The sequence below is a fragment of the Podarcis gaigeae genome, assembly GCF_964106915.1.
Source record: "Podarcis gaigeae genome assembly, chromosome: 8".
NCBI lineage: Eukaryota > Metazoa > Chordata > Lepidosauria > Squamata > Lacertidae > Podarcis > Podarcis gaigeae.
The window spans coordinates 27,010,339-27,037,695 of record NC_139684.1 but is presented as its reverse complement, the minus strand read 5'-3'; the positions used below and the strand labels follow the sequence as shown (position 1 = coordinate 27,037,695).

Genomic DNA, 27,357 nt, shown 5'->3' with positions numbered 1-27,357 from the left:
TCTCTGTTCTTGTCCTGCCAATCCCCATCAGGCTTAGGTGTTTACATAATTTACACAATAATAACTCTTTTTGAACTGATTTATAATGTTGGCACTTTAGAATGAATTCTGAAATGTGGCATACACTAGCATCTTGGAAGTCCCACACAAAGCGTTAGCATTCATTGCATACTAATGCTAAATGTCCATAGTGGCAAAATATTTTTCTATTTCTGGATGTTCACAAAATTAATCTGGGATTTTCAGCATTCGTAGTGACAACCGACTTTACCATGCCAGCAACTTAACCCCTATATCCCGCCACCAGTCTTCTGCCCCATTTACTTCAATTTGATCTCCATGAATCCTTTCCTCTTCCAACACTGATAGATAGCAAGAGAGAGTGGATGAATAAGGACGTACCCTCTGAACAGCCACACCTTGAAGACAAGACATACAAGTGTCACTTCCTTCACTACATATATTAACAGCAATCTATGTGGGTTCACTCTCAAAGCAGCAGAACTTTGACTGGCATAATGCCAGTGCCATGGAATGCCCTTCCCAGAGAGACTTCTCAAACTTCGTTGTAGTGCTGTAATGTCGGGTGGAAATAAAAACGTAAGAATAAGTTGGACATGTGGGTTAGGCCAAACAGAGCCCATTGAGTCCAGTATTCTGGTCTCACAGTGGCCAACCAGATGCTCCAGAAGCCCACAAGCTTGAGTCTAACAGCAGCCTCCCCACACAATCCCCAGCAGTTGGCATTCAGAGCTACACTGCCTCCAAGCCCTGATGTTTTAATCTAGCCACCATATGTAGTAGCCATTGATAGACTCACAAGAACCTAAGAAGAGCCTACTGGATCAGATCAGCAGATTATCTAGACAGCAATGTTTCTGAATACCAGTTGCTAGAAACAACAGGAGGGGAGAGTGCTTTTGTGCTTGGATCCTGCTAGTGAGTTTCCCACATGCATCTGGTTGGCCACTGTGAGAACACTGTGAGCTTCAGACAGTGGAGGTAAAACCCAACAATCATGTCTAGTCATCATGGATAGCCTTCTCCTCCATGAATCTGTTGAAATCCCCTTCAAGCTGGTCGCCAACATATCTGTTCTGCAAGGCCTCACTGGCTGAAGTGATACTGAGGGTTGCAGTCAACAAAGTTCCACTTAGCATAGATCCATTGAAATTAAGCAACTCGTGGGTCGGTTGTTCCTGTTGATTTTGGTCCTGGTGACTTCTTCTCTTTCAAGCAGAGGCGATGCTCTATTTCAGCTCCTTTGGTATTTTAGGGTATTACATCATTTTAATGGGGCAAATCCAAAATAAGCCCAAGTCGGGATGCCCTCACTGAAATTAATGGGGACAGGGCCAATTGAGGCCCATAAACATCCATGGTTCTACTCTGAGTAACGCTTAGCTGGATACGACCCAATATAGCATATCACTAAGCCGTATTTGTGGTGTCAATTGGCTAAAAAGGGTGGGGGTGTGAAGTTTAGAAACAGATGTACCAAGCACCCCCTGATGAGGGAAGCGGCCTTCTGCACGTGCCCAGAGGCCCTCTCCCTCCCCCAATTTAGGCTCATAAACTTCCATGGGTCTATTCTGAGTAAGGTTTAGATGGGTACAGTCCAATATCGCATCTCACTAGAAGGAATCTGTGGTGTGTCATCTGGAAGAAATGGTGGGGATCTAATGGTGGTATTGAGCCCTCCTTTCCCCAGGCCCTCTGCACATGCCCAGAGGCGCCCTCTCCCCCCCACCCGCCCCCACCACACCTTCCACGGCAAAGCCCCCCCCCCGGGGGGGAGGCGGCGTTTTCCTGACAGGACGAGCCCAGTGGCTCTTGGCGGCGGTACCTGCTGATCTGGATGGCGGCCGGGCCGGAGATTGGCGAGGCGGCGACGGCTTCCCCGCTGGCGGGGCCCCTGGCGAGCTGCATGAGGGAAGCAAGGATGGCGGGAGAGACAACGGGAACCGCAGCAAGAAAAACCGGCCGGCCGACTCAATGACTGACAGGCGGACTGAGGGAAGGCAACGGAGGGGCGGTGCCTCCCGAAGTAGAACACGCCTTCCCACGCCTCCATTGGCTCTCCGCTCCGGGCACCTCTTTCCTGCCCGCCGCCCACCCGCCCCCAACTCCCTCCTCATTGGCCAGGCTCTCGCCTCATTTGAAACCGTCGAGCGACCACCTCCCTTGCCCACGTGACGGCAACAAAAACGCGAAAGGAGGGGGAAGTGGGAGAGGTCGCGGTCTCTAGGGAAGTCGACGGTCGCTTCTTCCGGCTCCAAACGGAACACGCGAGGAGAAGCGTTGCCAAGCGACGGAGGCGCCATAGAGGTGCGCAGGGGTAGAGTGCCCCCCTAAAAGAAACTCTGGCGTGATTAGGCGGCTAATGCCCTGTGCATAATATAAGATGTGATATCATCACCATTACAATTACTTTGTGTTTTTATTATTTATTGTATTTTCAAGTGCTATATGATTTATTGAGTGTGCAGTTATAAACCATAATTTATAAGATTATGAATTTTTCATGTTTCTCAATTGTTTATATTATATTTTTTAAGTCATTAATTAAAAGCCAAAGGCATGGAAGAAAATAAATCTTTCTCCATAGCACCTAAAGCTATGGTGACAGATGAGCCTCCTAAGGGAGAGCATTTCAGGAGTAGGGAGCCACCACTAAAAAGTCCCTGTTTGAATGTTGCCACCCCTTGGACCTCCAAAGGAAGACTTCAGATGACAATTGCAAGGTCTGGGTTGGGGAGAGCTGGTCCTTGAGGTACTGAGGGTCCTAAGAGTTTAGGGGTCAAAACCACATTGAATTGGGTCTGGAAACTCATTGGAAGCCAATGCAGTCAGACCAGGACTAGTGCTATGTATGGGCTAAAAACTAACATGCCCCAGGAAACAACTTGGCAGCTGAATTCTGTGCCAGCTGTGATTTCCAAACCGCCTTCAACAGCAGCCCCACATATCATGCATTGCAGTAATATAACCTAGAGGTTACCAGAGCACAGGCAATAGAAGTTAGGCTATCTCTGTTCACATAGGGGCTTAGCTGAACCACCAGCTGAAACTGATGGAAGTCACTTTGTGCCACTTGAGGCCACCTGGGCCTCAAAAGAAAGTGATGACTCCATAAATACCTCCAAGCTACATACCCACTTCTTCAGAGGGAGTGTAACCCCATCAAGAGCAGGTAACCTCCCATCCATCAGGTCTAGTGAATGGCCCACTAACAGTGCCTCCATCTTGTCTGAATTGAGCTTCAGTTTATTGGCTCTCATCAAGCCCATTAGCTAGACAAGACATCAGTCCAGTATTTCCACTGTCACCTCTATAAATGTAAAGAAGTAGAGTTGTATGTCATCAGCATCCAAAACTCTGGATGACACCACTCAGCAGTATCATGTAGGTGTTAAAGAGCATGGGGATAATATTGCATACTGCGGAACCCCACACTGAAGGCTCCATCAGGCTAAACAGCACTCCCCAAACACCAGTCTCTGAAAGCAACCATCTATGTAGAAATGGAACCACCACAAAGCGGAGTGACCCACCCTCAATTTGGACAGCCGCTCCAGAAAGATATCATGGTCAATGTTATGGAAAGTCACTGAGAGATCAAGGAGACTTAACAGGGACTCATTCCCCCTGTCTTTCTCCTGACAGAAGACATCTTACGGGGTGGCCAAATCAGTTTCCATGCCAAAATTGGACGTAAACCCCAATTAATATGGATCTAGAAAATCAGTTTCATCCAAGAGAGCTGTAAAAAAAGGGGGGAACCACCTCAATGATCAAGACTCAAAAATCATAAACCTTTATTGCCGTCAACATCTTTATGGGGATGAAGAAGGGAGGGAACCCTTAAAAATAACCCAAACTCCACCCAGTTTCCAAAGAGGGTAGCCCCAATTGTGTTGTTTGCCAACCTTCCCTAGCCCCCTGCCAACCCCACCATCACTTCTCTTTACCCTTCACTCAATCCCCGCATTCCCTCAGTTCCTTCAAGCACCCCTGTATCCATAGGATATGCTTTAAATGTATGGTGTGAGCAGGAGTGTTGCAGGTGCAAATCCTTCTGTTTTTCTGAAGATACCGTATTTTCCCTCCCAGTCCCATCTCACTGAAGCAATAAACTGCTGGTTGCTATAAGGAACTGTATGTCCTGATTACCCCCATTTCACAGATTTTTTTAAAATGCTGACCGTTATTTTAAAGTGGGAAGAGATCAAGCTAATAGGCTGGCATGACTCAGCAACTTGCCTCCATCTTGCCTTCCAGCTGGTCTTCCTCTCTAAGTGCTATTTTTAGACTTTTAGAGGCAAATCAATTATTTAATGCCTGAAAGGAGTTCTTTCAGGGGATTATTTTTCCAGTGTGCCTTTTCCTTTTGTTTATTTGCTTAAAAAAAAAAAAATCTGCTGCAGAGTTTCCTTGTGTTAATTTACACTCTGTCGAAGCTTGACAGCCTGATTCAAAGCATCTTCACTGAGAAGTGAATCCTTTGCTCCTAACCATGTAACCTTAATGACATTTGGTGGCTGAGAATGTTTTAGAGGGATTGGAACAAAATCAGAGACATCGAAGCACAAGTCGCTGGGTCAAATTCATGACTGCTGCATGACCCAAATTCAGTTACCCTATCTGCACATTAGCAGCTGAAAATGCAGAGGCTCCAGGAGTGCTTGAGTTTATCTGGGGTTTGGTTTCCTTGGAATGGAGGGCAATGGAGATTGTGGTGTCTTTAGGATACAGTATATGGTTCTATTTGCACATACATGCACTGTGAGCATATGATGAAGGGGCTCACAGCATTGGCACCCCAACGAATCATGCTTTACCAGTAGGGTTACAAAGAAGCCCCACACCACAGCTCTTGGGTGCATCTCAGAGAAAGACAAGCCTCTGTTTCTCTAGCTTCCAGAAGCGGCCATGTATTATTGGGGGAACTGTGAATTAGGTGGGCTTCCATTAAAATGAAAAGCAAAAAAAATGACCCCTCTGTTCCTAGGCAAGACCTCACAACTGACCAGCACCTCTCAGTTTCTTGCCTTCTATTACATCCAGTAAACAAAAGCTAAGGGGACTTGGAGTTACTGCACTCACTCCTACTGGTTCCACTAGATGGCAGGAAAGTGCAAAATAAAGAAAGCGGCCCATCTTTAACTTCTATAGTAGGGTAGCCATATTCCCAAAAGACAAACCACACTTCTGTAATTCATTCAGGTCCTGTATATTAAAATCTTCAGTGCTGGTTGGAGTTAATCAGATGACATTGGGTTTTTGGGTAATACCCATTACCCCCATTGTTGGGCGCTGCAAAATGCAGGGTTTTCACTGTAAAACGCTGCAAAACTTGTACCAAAGTTTGGCGCTTGTTTGGAGCAAACTGGACAATGTTGGGTTTGGGGGCATTAACTACAACCCCCTTTTTGATGTATCAGTTACTCGGTGGGGTGTGCAAAATATGGAGTTTTTGCCGCGAAACACTTGTGAAACTTTGGCGCCAGTTTTGAGGGATCCCAGATTTTGGGGTTCATAGTTAATGAAGCCCCTCTATGGCAAGGTTCCAAAGTTCCAGGTTAGAGGCCTGAGCTTCCATCTGCTCATGCTCAGGGGCCCAATACATAAGTATTTAAAGGATCAGAATCAATAGATGCATATTTTAATAGTATGCATTTACATAAATCTTGTACATAAATCTTGTACATAAATGCAAATTGTGGTGCAGCGATAAAACTGCTAGCACATTTGCCAAGCTAAGCAGGGTCCGGTTTTGTTTCATACTGGATGGGCTTATATTGAGTTTCCAGCATAGTAGGGGGTTGAAATAGAGATCCCTTCCAATTCTACAATTTGATCATTCTGTGCTAAACAATGACAATAAACAATAAACATTTCACAGAGGGCAAGCCAATCAATTGCCTAGCCAAAATTACCTCAGATACTTTTTTCCCACCACAACCCAGATTTCCCAAATCAGTTGTTTTTTTTAAATACATCTTTATTGGTTTAAAATACAATCATACAATAAAGGTAAGTACAACAAAGTTAAACACAAAAAGGGAAAAAGGGAAAAAAAGAATTCTCCACATCAAAAAGTACAAAAAGAAGTTTAAAAGTAACAAGAAAAGAAAAAGAAAGTAACAATTAAGTACTAGACATTTATACAACATCATGTCTTATCCAATAAAGTCTTCTGTGCAAAACTTCCAATTGTTCTCATTATACTTTTTCTATTGTCTTGATTTCATTGCACAGTTTGTTTTATATCTTTTTCCATATATTCCTCTAAGATGTTTATTCCATTGATTTATTATACATATCATTTTTACAATATAGTCATATATTCCTTAAATATTTTCCATTCTCCATATACATTTTGATTTAAGGTTCCCCTGACTTTTCCAGTCAACTTTGCTAAATGGAAATACTCTATCATGAGTGTTTGCCATTCTGTTATTGTTGGTGTTGTTTTGCATTTCCAACTTCTGGCCACCAGTATTCTTGCAGCCATGATTGCGCACATAAACAGTGGTCTTGTGTTTTGCTTGATTTCTATTGGAAATATTCCTAATAGGAAAATCTCTGGCCTTTTTTTGATGGTAAATTTAAATAATTTCTTAAATTCCTCATATATGTTATTTCAAAATTTGCTTATAAATATGCAGGTCCACCACATGTGATAGTAAGACCCTATCTCCTTTTTGCATCACCAGTATGTTGGTGAACTACCTATGTACATTTTAGCAAGTTTTAACGGGGTGTGATGCCATCTGTAAAGCATCTTCATGGTATTCTCCCTCAAGTTATAACATGATGTAAATTTGATATCTTGCTGCCACAGTCTTTCCCACTGCTCCATGTAGATATTATATCCAAAGTCACGCGTCCACCTTATCGTTGATGTTTTTACCTGCTCCTCTTTCACTTCCCACTCTAAAAGATATTCATACATTCTTGATATATACTTTCCTTTATTATATATTAATTCTCTTTCAAAAATGGAAGTGTCTTTGGCAAGACCTTCTTTCTTATCTATACACAATTTTTGATTTAGTTGGAAATACTCTATCCATTCGGACAGGTGGCATCTAATTTCATCGTATTTTTTTAAAGTTGGCTTATCTTTGTCTGATTCTAGTAATATCCAGTAGGTGGGCCACTCTCCCTTCATGTTTTTCCTTTTAACTGCTATTGCTTCCACTGGAGATGTCCACAAACAAATCTTTGGTTCCAAAATTCCTCTATATTTACTCCATATTTTATAAAGTGATCTTCTTATTACATGGCTTAAGAAACCTTTGTGGATCTTCACTTTTTCGTATATTAGATAGGCGTGCCAGCCAAACCGGTTGTCATGCCCCTCAAGATCCAACACGTCTGTGTCTTTTAATGTGATCCATTTTTTTAGCCATACTAATCCTGCTGCAGCATGATATAATTCCAGATCTGGTAGTCCAAATCCTCCTTTTTCTCTTTTGTCTATCAATACCTGATGTTTAATTCTTGGTTTATTTCCATTCCAGACAAATCTGGCTAATTCCTTTTTCCAACCTGGAAGCATTTCATTCCTCCCAGAATTGGTAGGGTTTGAAAAAAAATATCATTTTTGGGAGGATGTTCATTTTTACTACTGAGATGCTTCCCAAAAGGGAGAAGTGTAATTTAGTCCAGTTTTCCATATCATTTTTTATGTCTTTCCATGTTTTAATAGAAATCATTGGAAACAGGTGGGAAGCTGGTCGGTGGCTGTGGATACTGAGGAAAGACGAGCATGAGATGATAGTCATCTGTCAATGGCTACAAACCATGATGGAGGCTATACTCTGCCTCCATGGTTGGAAGTTCTGAACGCCAGTTGCTGGAAACTGCAGGAGCGAAGAGCTCTCTGGTGCTCAGCTGTGAGTTTCGCATTGGGGCATCTGGTTGGCCACTGTAAAAACAGGATTCTCGACTAGATGGGCCATTGGCCTGATCCAAAAGGTTCCTCTTGTGTTCTTCCATTTCCTTATTCTGCAAGGCTGGAGTTCAGTGGCAGGATGAGGTGGAGATGAGACTACCTCTTCTCGGTGCAGGAAGTAGAAGCAGAAAGGAGAGGGAATTGTGATAAGAATTTTAAGGTCTTAGATATATAATAAATGTACCAACCAAGCACGTACATAGATCAGCACAGGAAGACCGACCTGAAACCATTTTTGATTCCCAAACTGACCAAATGTTTTCTCTGCAAGGTCAAAGGAAAATGGAAAAACATCCCCATTGTCTTTTCCTTCACAAATCCTGTCTTAAGGGTATGTCTGTGTTTGAATAGGGTGAGCCTGTGACCTGACTCAGGAACTAAGTATTTATCATTACCAATCTGCAGGAGGCAGTGGAAGACAGGAGTGCCTGGCGTGCTCTGGTCCATGGGGTCACGAAGAGTCGGACACGACTAAACAACAACAACAACAACAACAAAGTATTTATCATTACAAAAGACTGGCCAGGCTCCCCAGGCAATCCAAACAGGTAGCCTGGCAGACAGGTGTTAAACAAAGCACTCAGATTTCTACTGTAGACTGCCCTTTCTGTGATGTAGGTATGATGTATCTGGGGGTGGTGGTCTTGAGCTACACCCCTTCTGTGATGTATGTATGATGTTTCTGGGGGTGGTCTTGTATGATGTTTCTGGGGGTGGGAATTTCAAAAGTTTATATAAGGGCTTGCACACCATTGTTCTGGGTTCCTCCTCCCTCCTGCGTGTGGTGAGTGAGGGCCCTGTTGCAACAGATCAATAAAGTTCAGGCTTACTAGCTGCTTTGCTTCTCAATATTCTCTGGTTTTGCTATGGTTTTCCCTGTAGTGATGTATGGAAGTGAGAGCTGGACCATAAAGAAGGCTGATTGCTGAAGAATTGATGCTTTTGAATTATGGTGCTGGAGGAGACTCTTGAGAGTCCCATGGACTACAAGAAGATCAAACCTATCCATTCTTAAGGAAATCAGCCCTGAGTGCTCACTGGAAGGACAGATTGTGAATCCTAGGCTCCAGTACTTTGGCCACCTCATGAGAAGAGAAGACTCCCTGGAAAAGACTCTGATGTTGGGAAAGATGGAGGGCACAAGGAGAAGGGGACGACAGAGGATGAGATGGTTGGACAGTGTTCTCGAAGCTACCAGCATGAGTTTGACCAAACTGCAGGAGGCAGTGGAAGACAGGAGTGCCTGACGTGCTCTGGTCCATGGGGTCATGAAGAGTCGGACACGACTAAACAACTAAACAACAACAACATTATTTGGTTGGCCTCTGTTATTTTCTCCTACCAATAGGGAAGAAGAAGAAGAAGAAGAAGAAGAAGAAGAAGAAGAAGAAGAAGAAGAAGAAGAAGAGTTTGGATTTGATATCCCGCCTTTCACTCCCTTTAAGGAGTCTCAAAGCGGCTAACATTCTCCTTTCCCTTCCTCCCCCACAACAAACACTCTGTGAGGTGAGTGGGGCTGAGAGACTTCAAAGAAGTGTGACTGGCCCAAGGTCACCCAGCAGCTGCATGTGGAGGAGCGGAGGAGCGAACCCGGTTCACCAGATTACGTGACTACCACTCTTAACCACTACACCACACTGGCTCTCAACCTACGTAAGGACTCTATATGGGCTCTTGGATACCCCATAAGGGAAAAAGGGCAGATTTTTGTTTACAACAGAATGCAGAGTTCCTGGGCAGAGACGAAAAGCATCATCTCTTATGCCTAAAGTTGGGTTTGAAAATTTGCATAGAAATAAAGACTGGAAATCCTGCCTTCCTAACAATGAATTGATGTTAAATGTTTTAAGATGGTGCGAACCATCTACTAAAAAAAAGTTTGTGATATGGCTTCTGATAAAACCTTGTTGTGCTGTCCAGGTGAGATGAGGAAAAGAGATTAGCATATCTTTGGGGCTCTGCTGGCAAGAGCCTTGAGGCTATTGAAACTTCTCCATTAGGCACTGTGAGGAAGGGGGACTGAGTGGCCAAAAAGCGACCCTGTCTTGCCTGGACATTCCTAATAGGAGCCTGATGCTCTTTTCCATTTGCAAATGATAAGGGAGGACTGACAGTGATTGACAAAAGGAAGGAGACAATGAATTGACCTGCTGATATTGCACCTCAGTTGGCTTGGAGCATGTAAACCTGGCTTTCTGTAATGGAATCTCTCTTGAGACACACACCCCCCCAGGCCACAATCTGAGGTGCAGGCTATCGTAGCCCAAACTGGATATTTTAGGCGTGCTTAAGAACACCCTGGCAGATGAGATTGAAGGACCATCAAGCCCAACGTCCTGTTCCATCAGTGAGCAGAAGGAAACCACAATCTGCTGTCACCCTAGCAAGTGTGCCATGCAATGCTATCACCAGGATTTGTGGGGCTCTTAGGCAAGATATGCTTGGTGGGTGCCCTTTCTTCCTTGCTGCCACAGTCACACACTTCCTCACCTTCCCTTTGAGCCTGGTTCAATACCTGTTGCTCCTCCCTCTCCACAGAGAGCTGGTAGCACCAGCAGCAAGGAGGGAGAGGGGCAGCCGAGAAGTGGTAGGGAGACCACCTGAGGCAGCAGACTGGTCCTTGCCACAGAGCCACATAGACTGGAGACCCTCCAAGTAGTTCTCCTAGAAAATAGCACCTCCAGTGGTGTGGATGTACCATTTCAGGTCAGGCCAAAGTCTAATGTGGAGTACCTATTATTATTTGCATTTACATCCCACCCTTTTCTCCAGTGAGCTCAAAGTGGTGTACATGGTTCTTTCCCTCCTCCGTCTTTTTTCTTCTTCTTCTTCTTCTTCTTCTTCTTCTTCTTCTTCTTCTTCTTCTTCTTCTTCTTTGGCAATCACTTTAATCCCTACAACAACCCTGTGAGGTAGGTTAGGCTGAGAGATTGTGACTGGGCCATGGTTGACTCAGTGGCCTAGTGGGAATTTGAACCCTGGTCTCCAGGTTATAGACGTGCATGAATAAGCACAAAACAATGGAACCAAGAGAGGGAGTGAAGGGAAATCAGCATGAGTTTGACCAAACTGCGGGAGGCAGTGGAAGACAGGAGTGCCTGGCGTGCTCTGGTCCAAGGGGCCACGAAGAGTGGGACACGACTAAACAACAACAACGCAGGAGGTTTTAAGTTCTCTACCTTGTGTGCAGTTCAATTGTGGAATTTCAGCTGCGCAAGTCTGCAATTTTGCAAGTTAATTGCACGCAAGAAGTAATCGTCAAACCTTTGGCCTGCTTAGTTCAGTGTTACCTTCATTGACTGGCAGTGGCTCTCTAGGGTTTCGTGTAAAGCAGATGCTCTGCCACTAAACTGCTACAACCGCTTCCCATTTATTTGTTTGCCACAGGGTCCTTGGATTGGTTTTCTGAGCCACTTTTCCATAAAATGTTTCTACTTCTAGGCAAGTGAGGATTGGTTAATTGTCAAGCTATGCTGTTTTTTTGTTTGTTTCACATTTTTACTTTGGATATGGCCTTTTCAAACAGAAAAAGTACTGGTTGTGGTGGAACTCATTCAAGTGAATGAGCTCTCAGTCTTCCTCTGCTTTTGCATCTTTAATGTCTTGCTGAATGCCAGGAGCAGATTTCTATATGGTTGGGTGTCAGGGTTTTGGAAAGCACAATGCTTGTATTATATTGACAGCTGTTTATGTAGTTTCATGGATTCTTCTCTTCCACTTCTCCTCACTTTCCCCCCCCCATTTCCCAATGGTGGCTTGAAACTCTTTAAAATAGCATTTTAAAAGCAGGATTTCTTCCTCATCTCAGATTCTGGGTCCTTTCAGGTTTGGGGATTGGGTGTATTGGCAAAACCCTTCCTTCTCTGGAACCTCCCGGACAGAGTGGCTTTGGGGGAGGTTCTCTCATTGGGACGGGGGGGGGGGGGAATGGGAAGTTTTCTACATTGCAGGCCAAGGTGGCTCATGGCAGCCTGATCCTGCACACATCAATGTGGAAATTAAGTTGTCCATTTAGTTCAGTGCCACTTGCTCCTTTATCAGTGTGCCTAGGATTGTGGACATTTTTAGGGGTGCTTAAGAACATCCTGGCAGATGAGACCGAAGGACCATCAAGCCCAAGGTCCTATTCCATCAGTGAGCAGAAGGAAACCACACTCTGCTGTCACCCTAGCAAGTGTGCCATGCAATGCCATCTCCAGTATTTGTGGGGCTCTTGGGCAAAATATGCTTGGTGGGTGCCCTTTCCTCCTTGCTGCCATGGTCACACACTTCCTCACTTTCCCTTTTCTGAGCTGGGTTCAGGACCTGTTACTCCTCCCTCTTCACAGAGAACTGGTAGCACCAACGGCAAGGAGGAAGAGGGGCAACCGGGAGGTGGTAGGGAGACCATCTGAGGCAGAAGACTGGTCCTTGCCACAGAGCCACACAGACTGGAGGCCCTGCAAGTGTTTCTCCTAGAAAATAGCACCCCCAGTGGTGTGGATGTACCATTTTAGGTCACGCCAAAGTCTAATGTGGAGTACCTATTATTATTTGCATTTATATCCCACCCTTCAATGAGCTCAAAGTGGTGTACATGGTTCTCTCCCTCCTTCGTCTTTCTTCTTCTTCTTTGGCGATCACTTTAATCCCTACAACAACCCTGTGAGGTAGGTTAGGCTGAGAGATTGTGACTGGGCCATGGTTGACTCAATGGCCAAGTGGGAATTTGAACCCTGGTCTTCCAGTTATAGACGTGCATGAATAAGCACAAAACAATGGAACCAAGAGGGGGAGTGAAGGGAAGTCAAGGGATTTATGAAATCCCAGGGTATGGTGATGTTATGATTTGTATATACAGTTGAACTAAGAATTATGGTTTGAATTTTTGTTTGTGATGTTTTTGTTATTAGAAAATTAATAAATTGTATTCAAAAAAAAAAAAAAAGAAAAAAAGAACCCTGGTCTGCTAGATCCTAGTCCATCACTCTTAACCATTAGACCACACTGACTCTCCCCAGTTCTTTTAACTGTTATGTATAAAAAGGTAAAGGGACCCCTGACCATTAGGTCCAGTCGTGGCCGACTCTGGGGTTGCAGCGCTTTATTGGCCGAGGGAGCCAGCGTACAGCTTCCGGATCATGTGGCCAGCATGACTAAGCCGCTTCTGGTGAACCAGAGCAGCGCACAGAAACGCCGTTTGCCTTACTGCCAGAGCGGTATCTATTTATCTACTTGCACTTAGACGTGCTTTCGAACTGCTAGGTTGGCAGGAGCTGGGACTGAGCAACGGGAGCTCACCCCGTTGCAGGGATTCGAACCGCTGACCTTCTGATCATCAAGTCCTAGTCTCTGTGGTTTAACCCACAGCGCCACCCGGGTTATATACTGTTATGTATATTGGCAAGTATTTGCCTGATTGAAGTGTGCCTGGTTATGTCTTGGGTTTGACCCAATGCTACAGTGCCTAATAAAGGACATGTTTGTATGAATGAGAGTGAAATTTGGGATACCCCAGAACTGATTTGTTTATGCCTACCCTGGCAATTATGTACACATTGGTCCTGGGACTGCAAAGCTGAAGAGAACCACACACTTTGCCTCTGCCATCAGCCACTGACACCCAGGACTCCTGGAAGGTTGCACCCCTGCCTCCCAGATAGAAAGGTAAGGCCAACCTGACCCCATCCATTAGCCAAAGAAGGAGCTCCCTGCCTGCCTGGGGGCGCTTCCAAGTGGCCTGTTTATCAAGAATTCATTCTGATTCATTCTCAGGGGGATTATATATCTCTTGCATCAAAGCAAATGTTACCTGGTGCATTTCCTGGTCACTTTCCTTATCACAAAAAAACTGATCTCTGGGGGAAGCGGGTTTGTTACAAAATACCTTCTAATCAACATATGATATCAGAAGAGCCTGCTAGATCAGGCCAATGGTACACCTAGTCCAGCAACCTGTTCTGACAATGGCCAACCAGGTGTCAGTGGAAAACCAGAGCGCAAGAGCCCAACTCACTTCTGTGGTTCCCAGAAGCATTGCTGCCTCTGATCATGGAGGCAGAGCATAGCCATTGTGCCTAGTAGCCATTGGCATCCATTCATGAATCACTCCATGCCTCTTTTAAAGTAAGCCATGTTAGTGGCCATCACTGTGTCCTGTGGCAGTGAGTTCCACAGTTTAACTACGCACTGTGTGAAGGACTTTCTTTTATCTGTTCCGAATCTTCCAGCATTCAGCTTCATTGGATAACCATGAGTTCTAAGTTTTATGAAAGAAGAGGAAAACCTTTCCCTATTTGCTTTTTTTGCAAAGTTTTTAAAACTTCTATCATGTCACCTCTGGCTTGCCTTTTTTGTAAAGGAAAAAATCCCATACACTATAACCTTTCTTGATAGGGGAGTTGGCAACCTGAATTGGCTGGGATGTGGTTGAATCCCACCTAGAAATAACAACCGCCTGGAAGTGCCCCGAAATAACCTGTATATAAGAACTTTGTTGCTGAGAATTTGTGCCTTGGTTTGCTTTTTGACTCCTCCCTTTTTGTGTGCGGGTTGGGTCTTTGAGGTTGAAAGCCTCAGGGCAAGGACTGTCTTATTACTGATTTTTGTAAGCTACCCTGGAAACCTTTTCTAATTGAAGCATGGGGTTAAAATGCCCTAAATAATTTTCCCATTGGGCCGGCAGCGTGCTTGAGAGTGGTGGCCTTGAAAACAAAGCAAATAAGGAACTGGAAATTGGGAACCAAATTCCGCCTCATAGTTTATGCATCTGGCTGAGGTTAGCTTGAGCAGGCAAATGGGGTCCAGAAACCAAGGCAGGATGCTCAGCACTCTGCAGAGGAGGTGCTTAATTGCACAGACAAAATATCTTGGGGGAAGAAGAAGGAGTTCTTAAAGGGAGCAACAGCAATCCATTGCCTAGGGAAGCAGTTTGAGTCAAGGAGACCTAGCAAAGAAAGCAGACCTAAGAGAATGGGGATCTGGAATTCTTCTGAATGATTGCCAGTTGCTGGAAAACACAGGAGGGGAGAGTGTTCTTGGGCTCAGGTCCTGCTTGAAGGTTTCCCACTGCTACATCCAGGGTAGGATCCTGGACTAGGTGGGCCTGATGCAAGCAGACTCTCCTTGCATCTCGGCTTGAGAGCAAAAGCCACGCCCGACTTTCCTGCCACCACCGTCGTCTCTGTTCTCTCACCAGGCCTGGGAAACTGTTGCTGCAAGGCAGCTCAAACCTGGCGCTCCTTGCAATTTTCCCACGTCTTGTCTTCGGAAGCGTGATTGCATAGCTCCTGAGCGCCGGGAGGGAGGGAGGCGGGGGGGGGGGGAGACAGATGCTGACATGTGCTCCAGCTTGTTGCGGTTTGAGCTCCTATAGAAAACTCCTCCGTCAAGCAGCTCCTTCCTGGTGATTCATGGCAATGCTTCCGGGCAGCAGCCAGAGCGAAACTAGGAGACTGCCTGCCTGTGCCTGCAGGCCTAGGAGGCTGTTCTCGGGCTCCAGGGGTCAGACCTGCTGCCTCCAGGTAGATCCACCTCCGACTGATGCCAGTTATTATGGGCGGAGGTTTCCACGGGTTGGCACATCCTTCCTGCCCTCGGGCACATCAGGTGACAAGTCCGAGGATGTGGGAAAAGGTCATGGCGGAGACAAAGGCACAGTCAATTTACTCGTTCCCAGTTCCTTGTTTGCATGGCGCTTAGACACACAGCTCATTTGGAAAGCTCTGAAAAGTGGAGAGAGAATTTTTCCTCCCTCTCTCGGAGCTCCTGGCATTCAATGAAAACATGAACGTAGTCAGGATATTTGTTAAGGGGTCAGGATTTTGGGGGCAGAACCAATGTGATTGGTCAGTTAGTTAAGTATCTCTATTGTTTTACTTGATCGGGGGGGGACAGGTGCCCCCACCCCCCTCTTGACTATGCCCATGAATGACGATGAATGTTGCAAGATGCAGGGCAGATAAAAGAAAGGCCTTCTTCATGCAGTGCAAAGTTCAACTGTGGAACTCCCTCCCACTGGAGGCAGGGATGACCACCAACCTGGATGACTTTAAAAGAGTATTAGACAAATTCATGGCGGAGGAGAAGGCTATCAATAGGTACTAGTCATGATGACTATGCTTTGCCTCCATGGTAAAGGTAAAGGTACCGCTGACCATTAGGTCCAGTCGTGGACAACTCTGGGGTTGCAGCGCTCATCTCGCTTTACTGGCCGAGGGAGCCGGTGTACAGCTTCTGGGTCATGTGGCCAGCATGACTAAGCCGCTTCTGGAGAACCAGAACAGCGCACGGAAACACAATTTACCTTCCTGCCAGAGCGGTACCTATCTACTTGCACTTTGACGTGCTTTCGAACTGCTAGGTTGGCAGGAGCAGGGACCGAGCAACGGGAGCTCATCCTGTCACGGGGATTTGAACCGCCGACCTTCTGATCGGCAAGCCCTAGGCTCTGTGGTTTAACCCACAGCGCCACCCATGTCCCCTTTTCTTTGCCTCCACAGTCATACGCAAGAAATGTTTTTGAACACCAGTTACTGGGAATCGCAGGTTAGGAGAGTGCTCTTGCACTCAGGTCCTGCTTATGGGCTTCCCTTTTGGGCAGCTAGGATGTTGGACAAGATGGGTCATTGGGCTGATCCAGCATGTTCTTCTTTCGTTCTTAAAAGAATTGATATGTCCCTAAACCTTGGAAGGAATGGAGGAGGGGACTGTCTCCTTTGAGCTGCATATTGTACGCGCGCGCGCACACACACACACACACACACACACAAACACACACACACACCGTAACAAAGCTGTTGTGTTTGCTGAGTGCTCAGCACATATGCGATGGCCCCATGTGACAAAAACAAATAAGGAACTGGGAGTGGGTGTGCCCCCACAATAACTTTCAGAGGGAAAGCTGCCACGTCAGCAAAGTGAAAAATATTAAATAAATAAAAAGCAGAAAGGGCAGGAGATCTGGATCGTGGCCTCTGGATGGCTTGTTGGCCGGTACCCTTCAGTGTGAACTGGTTCATGAGGAGCTGGGCCTTAAACCTACATGGGAGAAGGACCTGCACATGTAAATAAAGGATTTAAAATGGTATGCACTATGGTCATCTAAACCATATAGACCACTCTCAATGGAAGTGAGAGAGTGTTCTATGAAAATCTTTCAAAGATGGCACAACACAATTGCCTCTATGACATCACAATCTTCTCAGAACTGTCGGAGGGGTTGTGGAAAAAGAGGCACCATTTTCCACCTATGGTGGAAATGCCCACAGTTGTTTTTTCAAATTCTGGAATATGGTTTGTCAAGAATGACCATAATACTCAAACATCGCATTCCTACTTCACCACAGCTTTGTTTGCTGAATTTGTGGGGAAATCAGCGGAAGGGTTTCAGTGCTCAGGAACTCTAGACCTGGATGCAGGCGGCTGCCAGGAGCTCGGTTGCGCGAAAACTTTACAGAACTTGCAACTTCTGCTTTGGTGTAAAAATATGTGGAGTTTAGCATCCACTGAAAAAAGAACTCCTAAAGTGCATGTTGCCAAAGGCTTGGAGGACCCTTGAGAAATTCTGTGCTGCTTGACGGGATTTTACCTTATACGGAACAAACAGACACACAGGACTCACTCTCCATAATGCAGCATGAAATCTGGCTCTCCTAATGGTCTTAGATACTTTCCCAACCGAATATCAGGTCTCTTCTGGATTGGCTAAAGTGTGTTGCTTTCTCTGGCACACCTTGGCCCAAGCAGCCCAGAGTGCAGTAGCTGCCTGGGGCTGCAAGGTAGACAGGCATGCACAGCTAGCCACGTGGGTCTAGCAGGGGCAAGGCGGGCTGCTGCTTTCCCACGGTGCTCAAATCAGTGCAGGGCTTGCCAGTCGGATGCCGATCCCTTGGGGCCCTGGAGGCCTCACCTGGTTCCTTGGAACTGCCGAGCGAAACTGCTGAGTCACGCGCTCCCTGCGAGCCCTGTGGGTGGCTGGCTGAGCGGCCTGTCTCCCCAGAACATGCCCGGGCAGCTCTTCCTGAGTGCCGCAGACACCTCCAGCAAATCTCTCCCATCAAGGAAAGCACTCAGGGAGGGAGCTGCATGCATCCTCAGGGATGGCCTTCCTCAAGCAGGTGCCCGCCAGTTGTTGCTGTGTAGCCCAGCTCCCAACATCCTGGACTATTGGCCGTGCCAGCTGCAGGGGCTGATGGGAGTTTATTTACTCATTCATTACAATTATATGAGAGGTGGCCATCCAACCTCCTTAAAAACCTTTCCTTCCTTGGAGGTGTTGGGTGGCCATCTGCCAGGGAGCCTTCAGCTCTGATTCTTGTATTGCAGGGAGTTGGCCTAGATGACCCTTGAGGTCCCTTCCAACTGTACAGTTCTGTGGTTCTATATCCCATCTTTCCTCCAATGAGCTCAAAGTAGTGTAGCTCTCCTCTTCCCCGTTCATTGTCCCAACTATGCAATGAAGTAGGTTAGGCTGAGACAGCATCAGACCCGTGTTATAAGAATTTTAAGGTCATACACACACACACACACACACACACACACACACACACACACGATAAATATTCCTAAGTGCGTATATAAACTACATGTTTGAAACCCCACAGAAAAAGTCCTGAAACCATTTTGTCCCTCCCAAATTAACCTCAGATATTTCTCTGCAAGGTCGAAGGAAAATGGAAAAGCCTCCCCACTGTCTTTTCATTCACAAATCCTGTCTTAAGGGTATGTCTGTGTATGAATATGGTGAGCCTGTGACCTGGCTCAGGAACTAAGCACAATTGGTACCTCAGGTTACATACACTTCAGGTCACAGACGCTTCAGGTTACAGACTCCGTTAACCCAGAAATAGTACCTCAGGTTAAGAACTTTGCTTCAGCATGAGAACAGAAATTGCACGGTGACACCGTGGCGGCAGCAGGAGGCCCCATTAGCTAAAGTGGTACCTCAGGTTAAGAACAATTTCAGGTTAATAACAGAATTCCAGAATGAATTAAGTTCTTAACCCGAGGTACCACTGTATTTATCATTACAAAAGACTGGCCAGGCTCCCCAGGTAAGCTAGTCAAGTGACCATTAACAGGTAACCTGCCAGATAGGAAATAAACAACACACGCAGATTTCTTTTGTAGACCGCCTCTTCTGTGATGTATGGATGATGTTTCTGGGGGTGGTCTTGGACTCCAAGGCAGGCAATTTAAAATGTCTATATGAGGGCGGGCACACCTTTGTTCTGGGTCCTCCTCCGTCCTCCTGCGTGTGAGGGGAGCACCCTATTGCAACAGCTTTAATAGAGATCAGGCTTACTAGCTGCTTTGCTTCTCAGTATTCTCTGGTTGGCCTCTGTTATTTTCTCCTACCAATAGGGAACCTACGTAAGAACTCTATAAGGGCAGATTTCATTTACAACACCTGCCAAGTGTCCGTATTTTCCAGAGACAGTCCCGGATTTACAAAAGCCGTCCTGGTTTCTGATTTGATCCTGGAATGTCCCACTTCTCATTAGGATGTCCCTAGTTTCATCAGAGAAATGTTGGGAGATATGGAATAGAACATTCCTATTTTCATTGGAGAAATGTTGGAGAGTATGGAATAGGATGTCCCTATTTTCATCTGTGAAATGTTGGAGGTTATGGTGAGCAACTAGCGAAGGTGGGCTTCATGGCTGAGTGGGTATTTGAACCCTGGTCTCCCAGGTCCTAGTCAGACATTCTAACCACTACACTACACTGGCTTTTGGAGTCTATACAGCTTTTAAAGTTTCACCAGCTCTATAATCCTCTCTTGCACTTGGCCAACTTATAGTGGTGCTATTTACCCTCACTATTGTGGGTTTGGAGTCCATCCAAGAACATCTGAAGGGCTATAGATGTTCCCTAATGGAGACCTCATCTCCATGTATCTGTCCAGTCTTGTAGTGAATCCCACCAGTGCATCACAGGATGAATGAAGACTAAACTTTTCCCTGTCTGTTCTGAATACCTCCTGCTAGTCAGCTTCATTCAGTGACCTCAAGTTCTAGCATTCCAAGAAAGAGAGGAAACCATCATTTTCTCCACACCATGAGTATTTCTGCAGAGCATCTTCCAGAGGACTCATCTCCTCCTGCTTACATAGGAACATAAGACGAGTCTGTTAGATCTGGCCAATGGTCCATCTAGTCCAGCATCCTGTTTTCACAGTAGCCAACCAGATGCTTGTAGGAAGCTTGCAAGCAGGACCTCAGCACAAGAGCATTTTCCCCTCCAGTGGTTTCTGACAACCAGCATTCAGAAGCATTACTGCCACTATCTGGGGATGTAGAAAATAGTCATCAGGATTAGTAGTCATTGATAGCTCTCTCCTCCATGAATTTGTCTAATCCTCATTAAAAGCCACCCAAGTTGGTGGTCATTACTGCCTCCTGTGGGAGGGAGTTCCGTGGTTTAACAGGGAGTTCCATGGTTTAACTATGCGCGGCAGGAAGAAGGATTTTATTTCTCTGAGTGTTTGAACATTCAGTTTCACTGGATGTCCATGAGTTCTTGTGTTCCTTTTCTCTCTGTGGTTGGAAAATAGTTTTGCAATAGCCCCAGGTTTTCAGGAAAGGGTAGAAGTGAGGAGACGTGAGCAACTGGTAATTAAGCAATTGAACCAAGTGCACCCTGCTCCACTTCATGAGCTAAGCACTGGGGCACCCCAACAGGAGGGTAAGATCTGCACTGGTGTTTCAACTTTACTTTTCACCTTTGGGCGTTGGTTGGTCCTGCTCAACTTGACTTTTACAGCACAGTTCTATACGTATCGCCTGAGAAGTAAATCCCATGGAGTTCAGTGGGGCTTACTCTCAGGGAGGTGGTTTCAATCCCACTGAACTCCACTGGACTTGCTTCTCAGTAGGTATGCATAAGATTGCATTGTTAATGTTCTGTACCCATGAAAAGAATACGGATGGGGCCCCATTTGCGACTTATTATTAACCTGCATCTGCAGAATCTGGTGCAGGAGCAAAGTACTTGTGGTTGATGGAGATGAATTAAGGATTAAATCTGTAAATTAAAATTTAAAGCTCCTAACCTGGGGGGGGGGGAGAAATATGAGAGTAACCAGACTGTGAAACCCCTTTAGCAGTGTAAAAATACCCATGTGCTTTTGCAGCTTACAGGAAGTGAGGAGTCAGGCAATTACACTGTTTATCCCTGTTTATTTGTGGTCTGCTGACCTCTTCGTCCCCATCTCTAAGAATGAGCTGCACATTTTAGTAAGGTAAACAAAAGGTTTACTTACATTTCAATGTAGGCAGCAAATACATAAAGTAGTATGAAGGTAAAATATACTTCTTAGTTACAAAATATAAAATTAGTTTCCAACATGGAGTCTTGGCCCTAAGCAGAACTCAGGCATGTACCGTACATCTGCTCACATCACTGGCTTGAAAGAAGAGAGGGAGTTCAGGAAGGAAGTACATAAGATTATCTCCTTTGTTAGTAGTTCCCACCAAAGCATTAAAGAGGTGACCTCATACAGTCCCTTCTACAGTGATTCAGAAACTCCATGAGTGTCAGCCCCTCATATGCCTGTCTGGCAATCTTACATTTTGACTGGGAATCCCAAAGCGGTCCTGTAGAGGATGTCAGTCTTCAGCATCCATCAGTGCCAATCAGCAAGCTTAGTGGTTAGCAATAATGGTAGCTGGAACCTAACAAGATTTGGTGAGCTACAGGTTTCTCACCTTTGCTATACCAGATTTGAGAGGGGGGGTTGGTTATTAAAATACCCCCCCCCCAAAAAAAGGATAACTGTCACAATAAGAATGGAAAGAGAATATTATTATGTAGAATACTATCAGGTTTAAAGTTGTATATGGAATTCTTTAACTAATGTGCATTTTCTTTGTGGGTATCAGCCCAGAATATTTAGCCACAGCTGACCAAGGATGGCTGGAAGAAGCTTCTTTGGTGACATCTGTCATGAAGGTATACCATGTATTCTGAAATTTGTCTGACTCAGTTCCTTCCCTACATGCCGTCAGTCTCTGTGTTAATTTCTCCATTTCTTAACAATCAAGTTTCTAGCCCTCATGCAGTGGAGATACATTTGAATGGTGTTCCTGAGCCTGGCACCCTCCAGACTCTCATCAGCCCCAGCCATCACAGCAGTGCAGACTGAGGCTGGTAGTAATTATACTGTACCTGGGGGTGGCAGAACTGCCTGGCACTACACACCATAGTTTCCAGCAAATGTTGAAGACACAACTCTTTACCCTTGCCTTTGATACTTGAGATGCATATTTTTAGGACCCGCCTGATTTCTGTGCTGTAACCCACCTGAGGACTTTAGGAGGAAGGGCAGGTAAATTAATAATACTAACAGTAGCTGCCCCTTCATGGATCACTGCCTTGCCGTGGCGAAGGGGCTTGAAGAACTCAGAGAAGCCATGAACTATGCTGAGCAGGGCACCCAAGATGAACAGGTCATAGTGGAGAGTTTTGACCAAACGTGATCCACCTGGAGGAGGAACCAGCAAGCCACTCCAGTATCCCTGCCAAGAAAACTCCATGGACAAAGACAACAGGCATATAAAAGTTATGACGCTGGAAGATGAGCCCCTCAGGTCGGAAGGCATCCAACATGCTACTGGGGAAGAGCGGAGGGCAAGTACAAGTAGATCCAGAGCTGATGAAGCGACTGGGCCAAAGCCAAAAGGACGCTCAGTTGTGGATATGCCTGGAAGCGAAAGGAAAGTCCAATGCTGTAAAGAAAAATATTGCATAGGAACCTGGAATGTAAGAACCATGAACCTGGGTAAGTTGGAGGTGGTCAAAAATGAGATGGCAAGAATAAATATTGACATCCTGGGCATCAGTGAACTAAAATGGACAGGAATGGGTGAATTCAGTTCGGATGACCATCATACCTACTACTGTGGGCAAGAAACCCGTAAAAGAAATGGAGTGGCCCTCATAGTCAACAAAAGAGTGGCGAAAGCTGTACTGGGATGCAATCTCAAAAATGATAGAATGATCTCGATACGAATCCAAGGCAGACCTTTTAACATCACAGTAATCCAAGTTTATGCACCAACTACTGGTGCTTAAGAAACTGAAATTGACCAATTCTATGAAGACTTACAACACCTTATAGAAGTGACACCAAAGAAGGATGTTCTTCTCATTATAGGGGATTGGAATGCTAAAGTAGGGAGTCAAGAGATAAAAGGAACAACTGGCAAGTTTGGCCTTGGAGATCAAAACGAAGCAGGGCAAAGGCTAATAGAGTTCTGTCAAGAGAACAAGCTGGTCATCACAAACACTCTTTTCCAACAACACAAGAGACGACTCTACACATGGACATCACCAGATGGGCAGCATCGAAATCAGATTGATTATATTCTCTGCAGCCAAAGATGGAGAAGCTCTATACAGTCAGCAAAAACAAGACCTGGAGCTGACTGTGGCTCAGATCATCAGCTTCTTATAGCAAAATTCAAGCTTAAATTGAAGAAAGTAGGAAAAACCACTGGGCCGGTAAGATACAATCTAAGTCAAATTCCTTATGAATACACAGTGGAAGTGAGGAACAGGTTTAAGGATTTAGATTTGGTGGACAGAGTGCCTGAAGAACTATGGATGGAGGCTCGTAACATTATACAGGAGGCAGCAACGAAAACCATCCCAATGAAAAGGAAATGCAAGAAAGCAAAGTGGCTGTCCAATGAGGCCTTACAAATAGCGGGGGAGAGAAGGCAAGCAAAATGCGAGGGAAATAGTGAAAGATACAGGAAATTGAATGCAGATTTCCAAAGAATAGCAAGGAGAGACAAGAAGACCTTCTTAAACGAGCAATGCAAAGAAATAGAGGAAAGCAATAGAATGGGAAGAACCAGAGATCTGTTCAAGAAAATTGGAGATATGAAAGGAACATTTCGTACAAAGATTTCCATAATAAAGGACAAAAAGTGGAAAGGACCTAACAGAAGCAGAAGACATCAAGAAGAGGTGGCAAGAATACACAAAGGAATTATACCAGAAAGAAATGGATGTCTCGTATACCCCAGGTAGTGTGGTTGCTGACCTTGAGCCAGACATCCTGGAGAGTGAAGTCAAATGGGCCTTAGAAAGCACTGCAAATAACAAGGCCAGTGGAAGTGATGGTATTCCAGCTGAACTATTTAAATTTTTTTAAGATGATGCTGTTAAGGTGCTACACTCAATATGCCAGCAAGTTTGGAAAACTCAGTAGTGGCCAGAAGATTGGAGAAGATCAGTCTACATCCCAATCCCAAAGAAGGGCAGCGCCAAAGAATGCTCCAACTACCGCACAATTGCACTCATTTCACACGCTAGCAAGGTTATGCTTAAAATTCTACAAGGAAGGCTCAAGCAGTATGTGGACCGAGAACTCCCAGAAGTGCAAGCTGGATTTAGAAGAGGCAGAGGAACCAGAGACCAAATTGCAAACATGCGCTGGATTATGGAGAAAGCTAGAGAGTTCCAGAAAGACATCTACTTCTGCTTCATTGACTATGCAAAAGCCTTTGACTGTGTCGACCACGGCAAACTATGGCAAGTTCTTAAAGAAATGGGAGTGCCTGATCACCTCATCTGTCTCCTGAGAAATCTCTATGTGGGACAAGAAGCTACAGTTAGAACTGGATATGGAACAACTGATTGGTTCAAAATTGGGAAAGGAGTACGACAAGGCTGTATTTTGTCTCCCTGCTTATTTAACTTATATGCAGAATTCATCATGCGAAAGGCTGGGCTGGATGAATCCCTAGCCGGAATTAAGATTGCCGGAAGAAATATCAACAACCTCAGATATGCAGATGACACAACCTTGATGGCAGAAAGTGAGGAGGAATTAAAGAACCTTTTAATGAGGGTGAAAGAGGAGAGCGCAAAATATGGTCTGAAGCTCAACATCAAAAAAACCGAAGATCATGGCCACTGGTCCCATCACCTCCTGGCAAATAGAAGGGGAAGAAATGGAGGCAGTGAGAGATTTTACTTTCTTGGGCTCCATGATCACTGCAGATGGTGACAGCAGCCACGAAATTAAAAGACGCTTGCTTCTTGGGAGAAGGGCAATGACAGGCCTAGATAGCATCTTGAGAAATAGAGACATCACCTTGCCAACAAAGGTTCGTATAGTTAAAGCCATGGTTTTCCCAGTAGTGATGTATGGAAGTGAGAGCTGGACCATAAAGAAGGCTGATCACCGAAGAATTGATGCTTTTGAATTATGGTGCTGGAGGAGACTCTTGGGAGTCCCATGGACTGCAAGAATATCAAACCTCTCCATTCTGAAGGAAATCAGCCCTGAGTGCTCACTGGAAGGACAGATTATGAAGCTGAGGCTCCAGTACTTTGGCCACCTCATGAGAAGAGAAGACTCCCTGGAAAAGACCCTGATGTTGGGAAAGATGGAGGGCACAAGGAGAAGGGGGCGACAGAGGACGAGATGGTTGGATAGTGTTTTCGAGGTTAACAGCATGAGTTTGACCAAACTGCGGGAGGCAGTGGAGGACAGAGGTGCCTGGCGTTCTCTGGTCCATGGGGTCACGAAGAATCGGACACGACTAAACGACTAAACAACAACAAACAGTAGCCGATTGATCTGTCCATCATGAATTGGTCTTGCCTTGCAGGGTCATTGTTCTTGAGTTGTTGTTTCACAGCTTGGAAACTGACTGGCATTTCTCTGTCTCTGCTGGAGTTTTGGTGGTGCTTGTTTTTGGCCAATCACCAGGGCACAGACGTCTTGATGAGAGGGAGTATCTAGCAGGAGCTCCCAGGAGACTTGTCAGTCATCAGGCAGCTGCTTCCGCATCTCATGACTGCTGATCCAGCACTTTCAAGGTGCCAGCAGGATAAGGAATTTGGGTGCTCTGGAGACGGAATCTACCAAGATGTCTCTGGGTCTGTGTGCAGCAGGTTTCCGGGGTTTCAAGATATTCCCAGCCCTACCTGGAGATTCTGCTGAGGACTGAGCCTGAGGCCTTCTGCATGCAGAGCTTTTCCTAGAACTGTAGCGCTGGAAGAGACCCAAAAGACTCATATAGTCCAACTCCCTGTCCTTGCACTGCCGCACACAGCCCCAGCCCATTATTTCAGTTCATTTCTTCCTCTAAAACGACTACAGCTTTCCTCCTGTGCTTTGGCCTGCCACTTTTTCATCATCTTGCTATTAAAATGCTTCTGAATACCAGCTGTCAGGGAACTGCAGGTGAGCAGAATGCTCTTGTGCTTGAGTCCTGCTTGCTGGTTTCCCAGCAGGACACCTGGATGGCCACAAGGATACTGGAGTAGATGGACCATTGGCCTGATCCAGCAGCCTGTTATTATGTTCCAAGAATCTGTGTTGTTTTAATGTCTCTAATGAAATGGCACAGAGCCATAACCACTTCTCCCAGGAGGTGGTGGACTGTAATAAGGGCAAAGGGACACTCTCACTGAGGAAGCTATTGCAGGTCTCTTGCTTGGGAAATTGGGTGCTAGGGAATGAGCCCCTTGCAAGTCTCCTGTCACACCCTCACGTACTGTAGATATGTGGCTGGCAACACACTTCACAGCTCCGGAGGCTTGCAGGTTGGGGACAAGACCGGGCAAAGCCCCAGGAGCAGAGGAACCCGAGCAATAACTGGCGCCATAGCTGGGACATGTTTGGGCAACCAGAGCAAAGTTCTGGGTTGAGGGGGGTGGCTGCCAAGCTCAGAAATTGACATGGATCACAAAGCAGGGAGGGCACATTCTTCCCCTCTACTACCAGTTCTTTGGTATTTTGGAGTGTATCTAATGTACTAGGAGGGACTGGTCTTTCTGGGGAAAACCTACAGGGGGAGATGGTGTAGCAAGGTGTTTAAGCAACCTGCCCAACCAGTGGTTTGAAAGTTTATCCATGTTGTAGATAGAGCCAGTGTGGTGTAGTGGTTAGAGCAGTGGTTCTATAAGGGTGTGGCGTGCCACACTGGTGTGTCAGGAGAGGATGGCGAGTGTGGCAGGAAGATTCAAGGACAATCAAAGAAACACCTAACCATGTCAGTGTAGCGTAGCATAGTTTAAATACAATATTTTTTATTTGCAAAATAGGGCTAGATGTACTCTCAAAACAAGAGGCAGAACAATGGCTATTATTCTCCAGTTCTCCACAATATATTGTTGTGAATAGGGATTTTCAACTCTGTCAAATATGGAAGATCAGAAAAGGGAAAGGCTTCTTTACGTTGATGAGATGAGTTTGTCTCAAATTAGAGCCAATATAAATGAGATTGCCTGGCAAAAACAAGTTCACACCTCACTGAGTTGGTATACATACATAAAGTATGTACTTTAGGTTATATTGCAAGAGCTTTGTTCATAATTATATTTTGGGAACGATTAATGTTTTTATGTAGCTGCATTGTTTTATACTTTCTGGGTGTCCCACAATCATATTA

At 45.5% G+C, this 27,357-nt stretch overlaps 2 protein-coding genes across 3 annotated transcripts in view; one reads left to right on the top strand and one right to left on the bottom strand.

Moving 5' to 3' along the window:
* ACOT7 (acyl-CoA thioesterase 7) overlaps nucleotides 1-2,126 on the bottom strand; it is a 66,325-nt gene extending 64,199 nt beyond the window's left edge. Inside the window, exon 1 of one of the 2 annotated variants that reach the window (XM_083752778.1) lies at nucleotides 1,847-2,126. In XM_083752778.1, the coding sequence (XP_083608904.1) occupies nucleotides 1,847-1,929 (83 nt within the window). In that variant the 5' untranslated portion in view covers nucleotides 1,930-2,126. The remainder of the gene's footprint in view (nucleotides 1-1,846) is intronic. The other variant, XM_083752777.1, reaches the window with a different exon arrangement.
* Nucleotides 1-27,357, top strand: part of KCNAB2 (potassium voltage-gated channel subfamily A regulatory beta subunit 2) — a 384,406-nt gene that overhangs the window by 354,882 nt on the left and 2,167 nt on the right. The gene's annotated exons all lie outside the window — the stretch shown is intronic.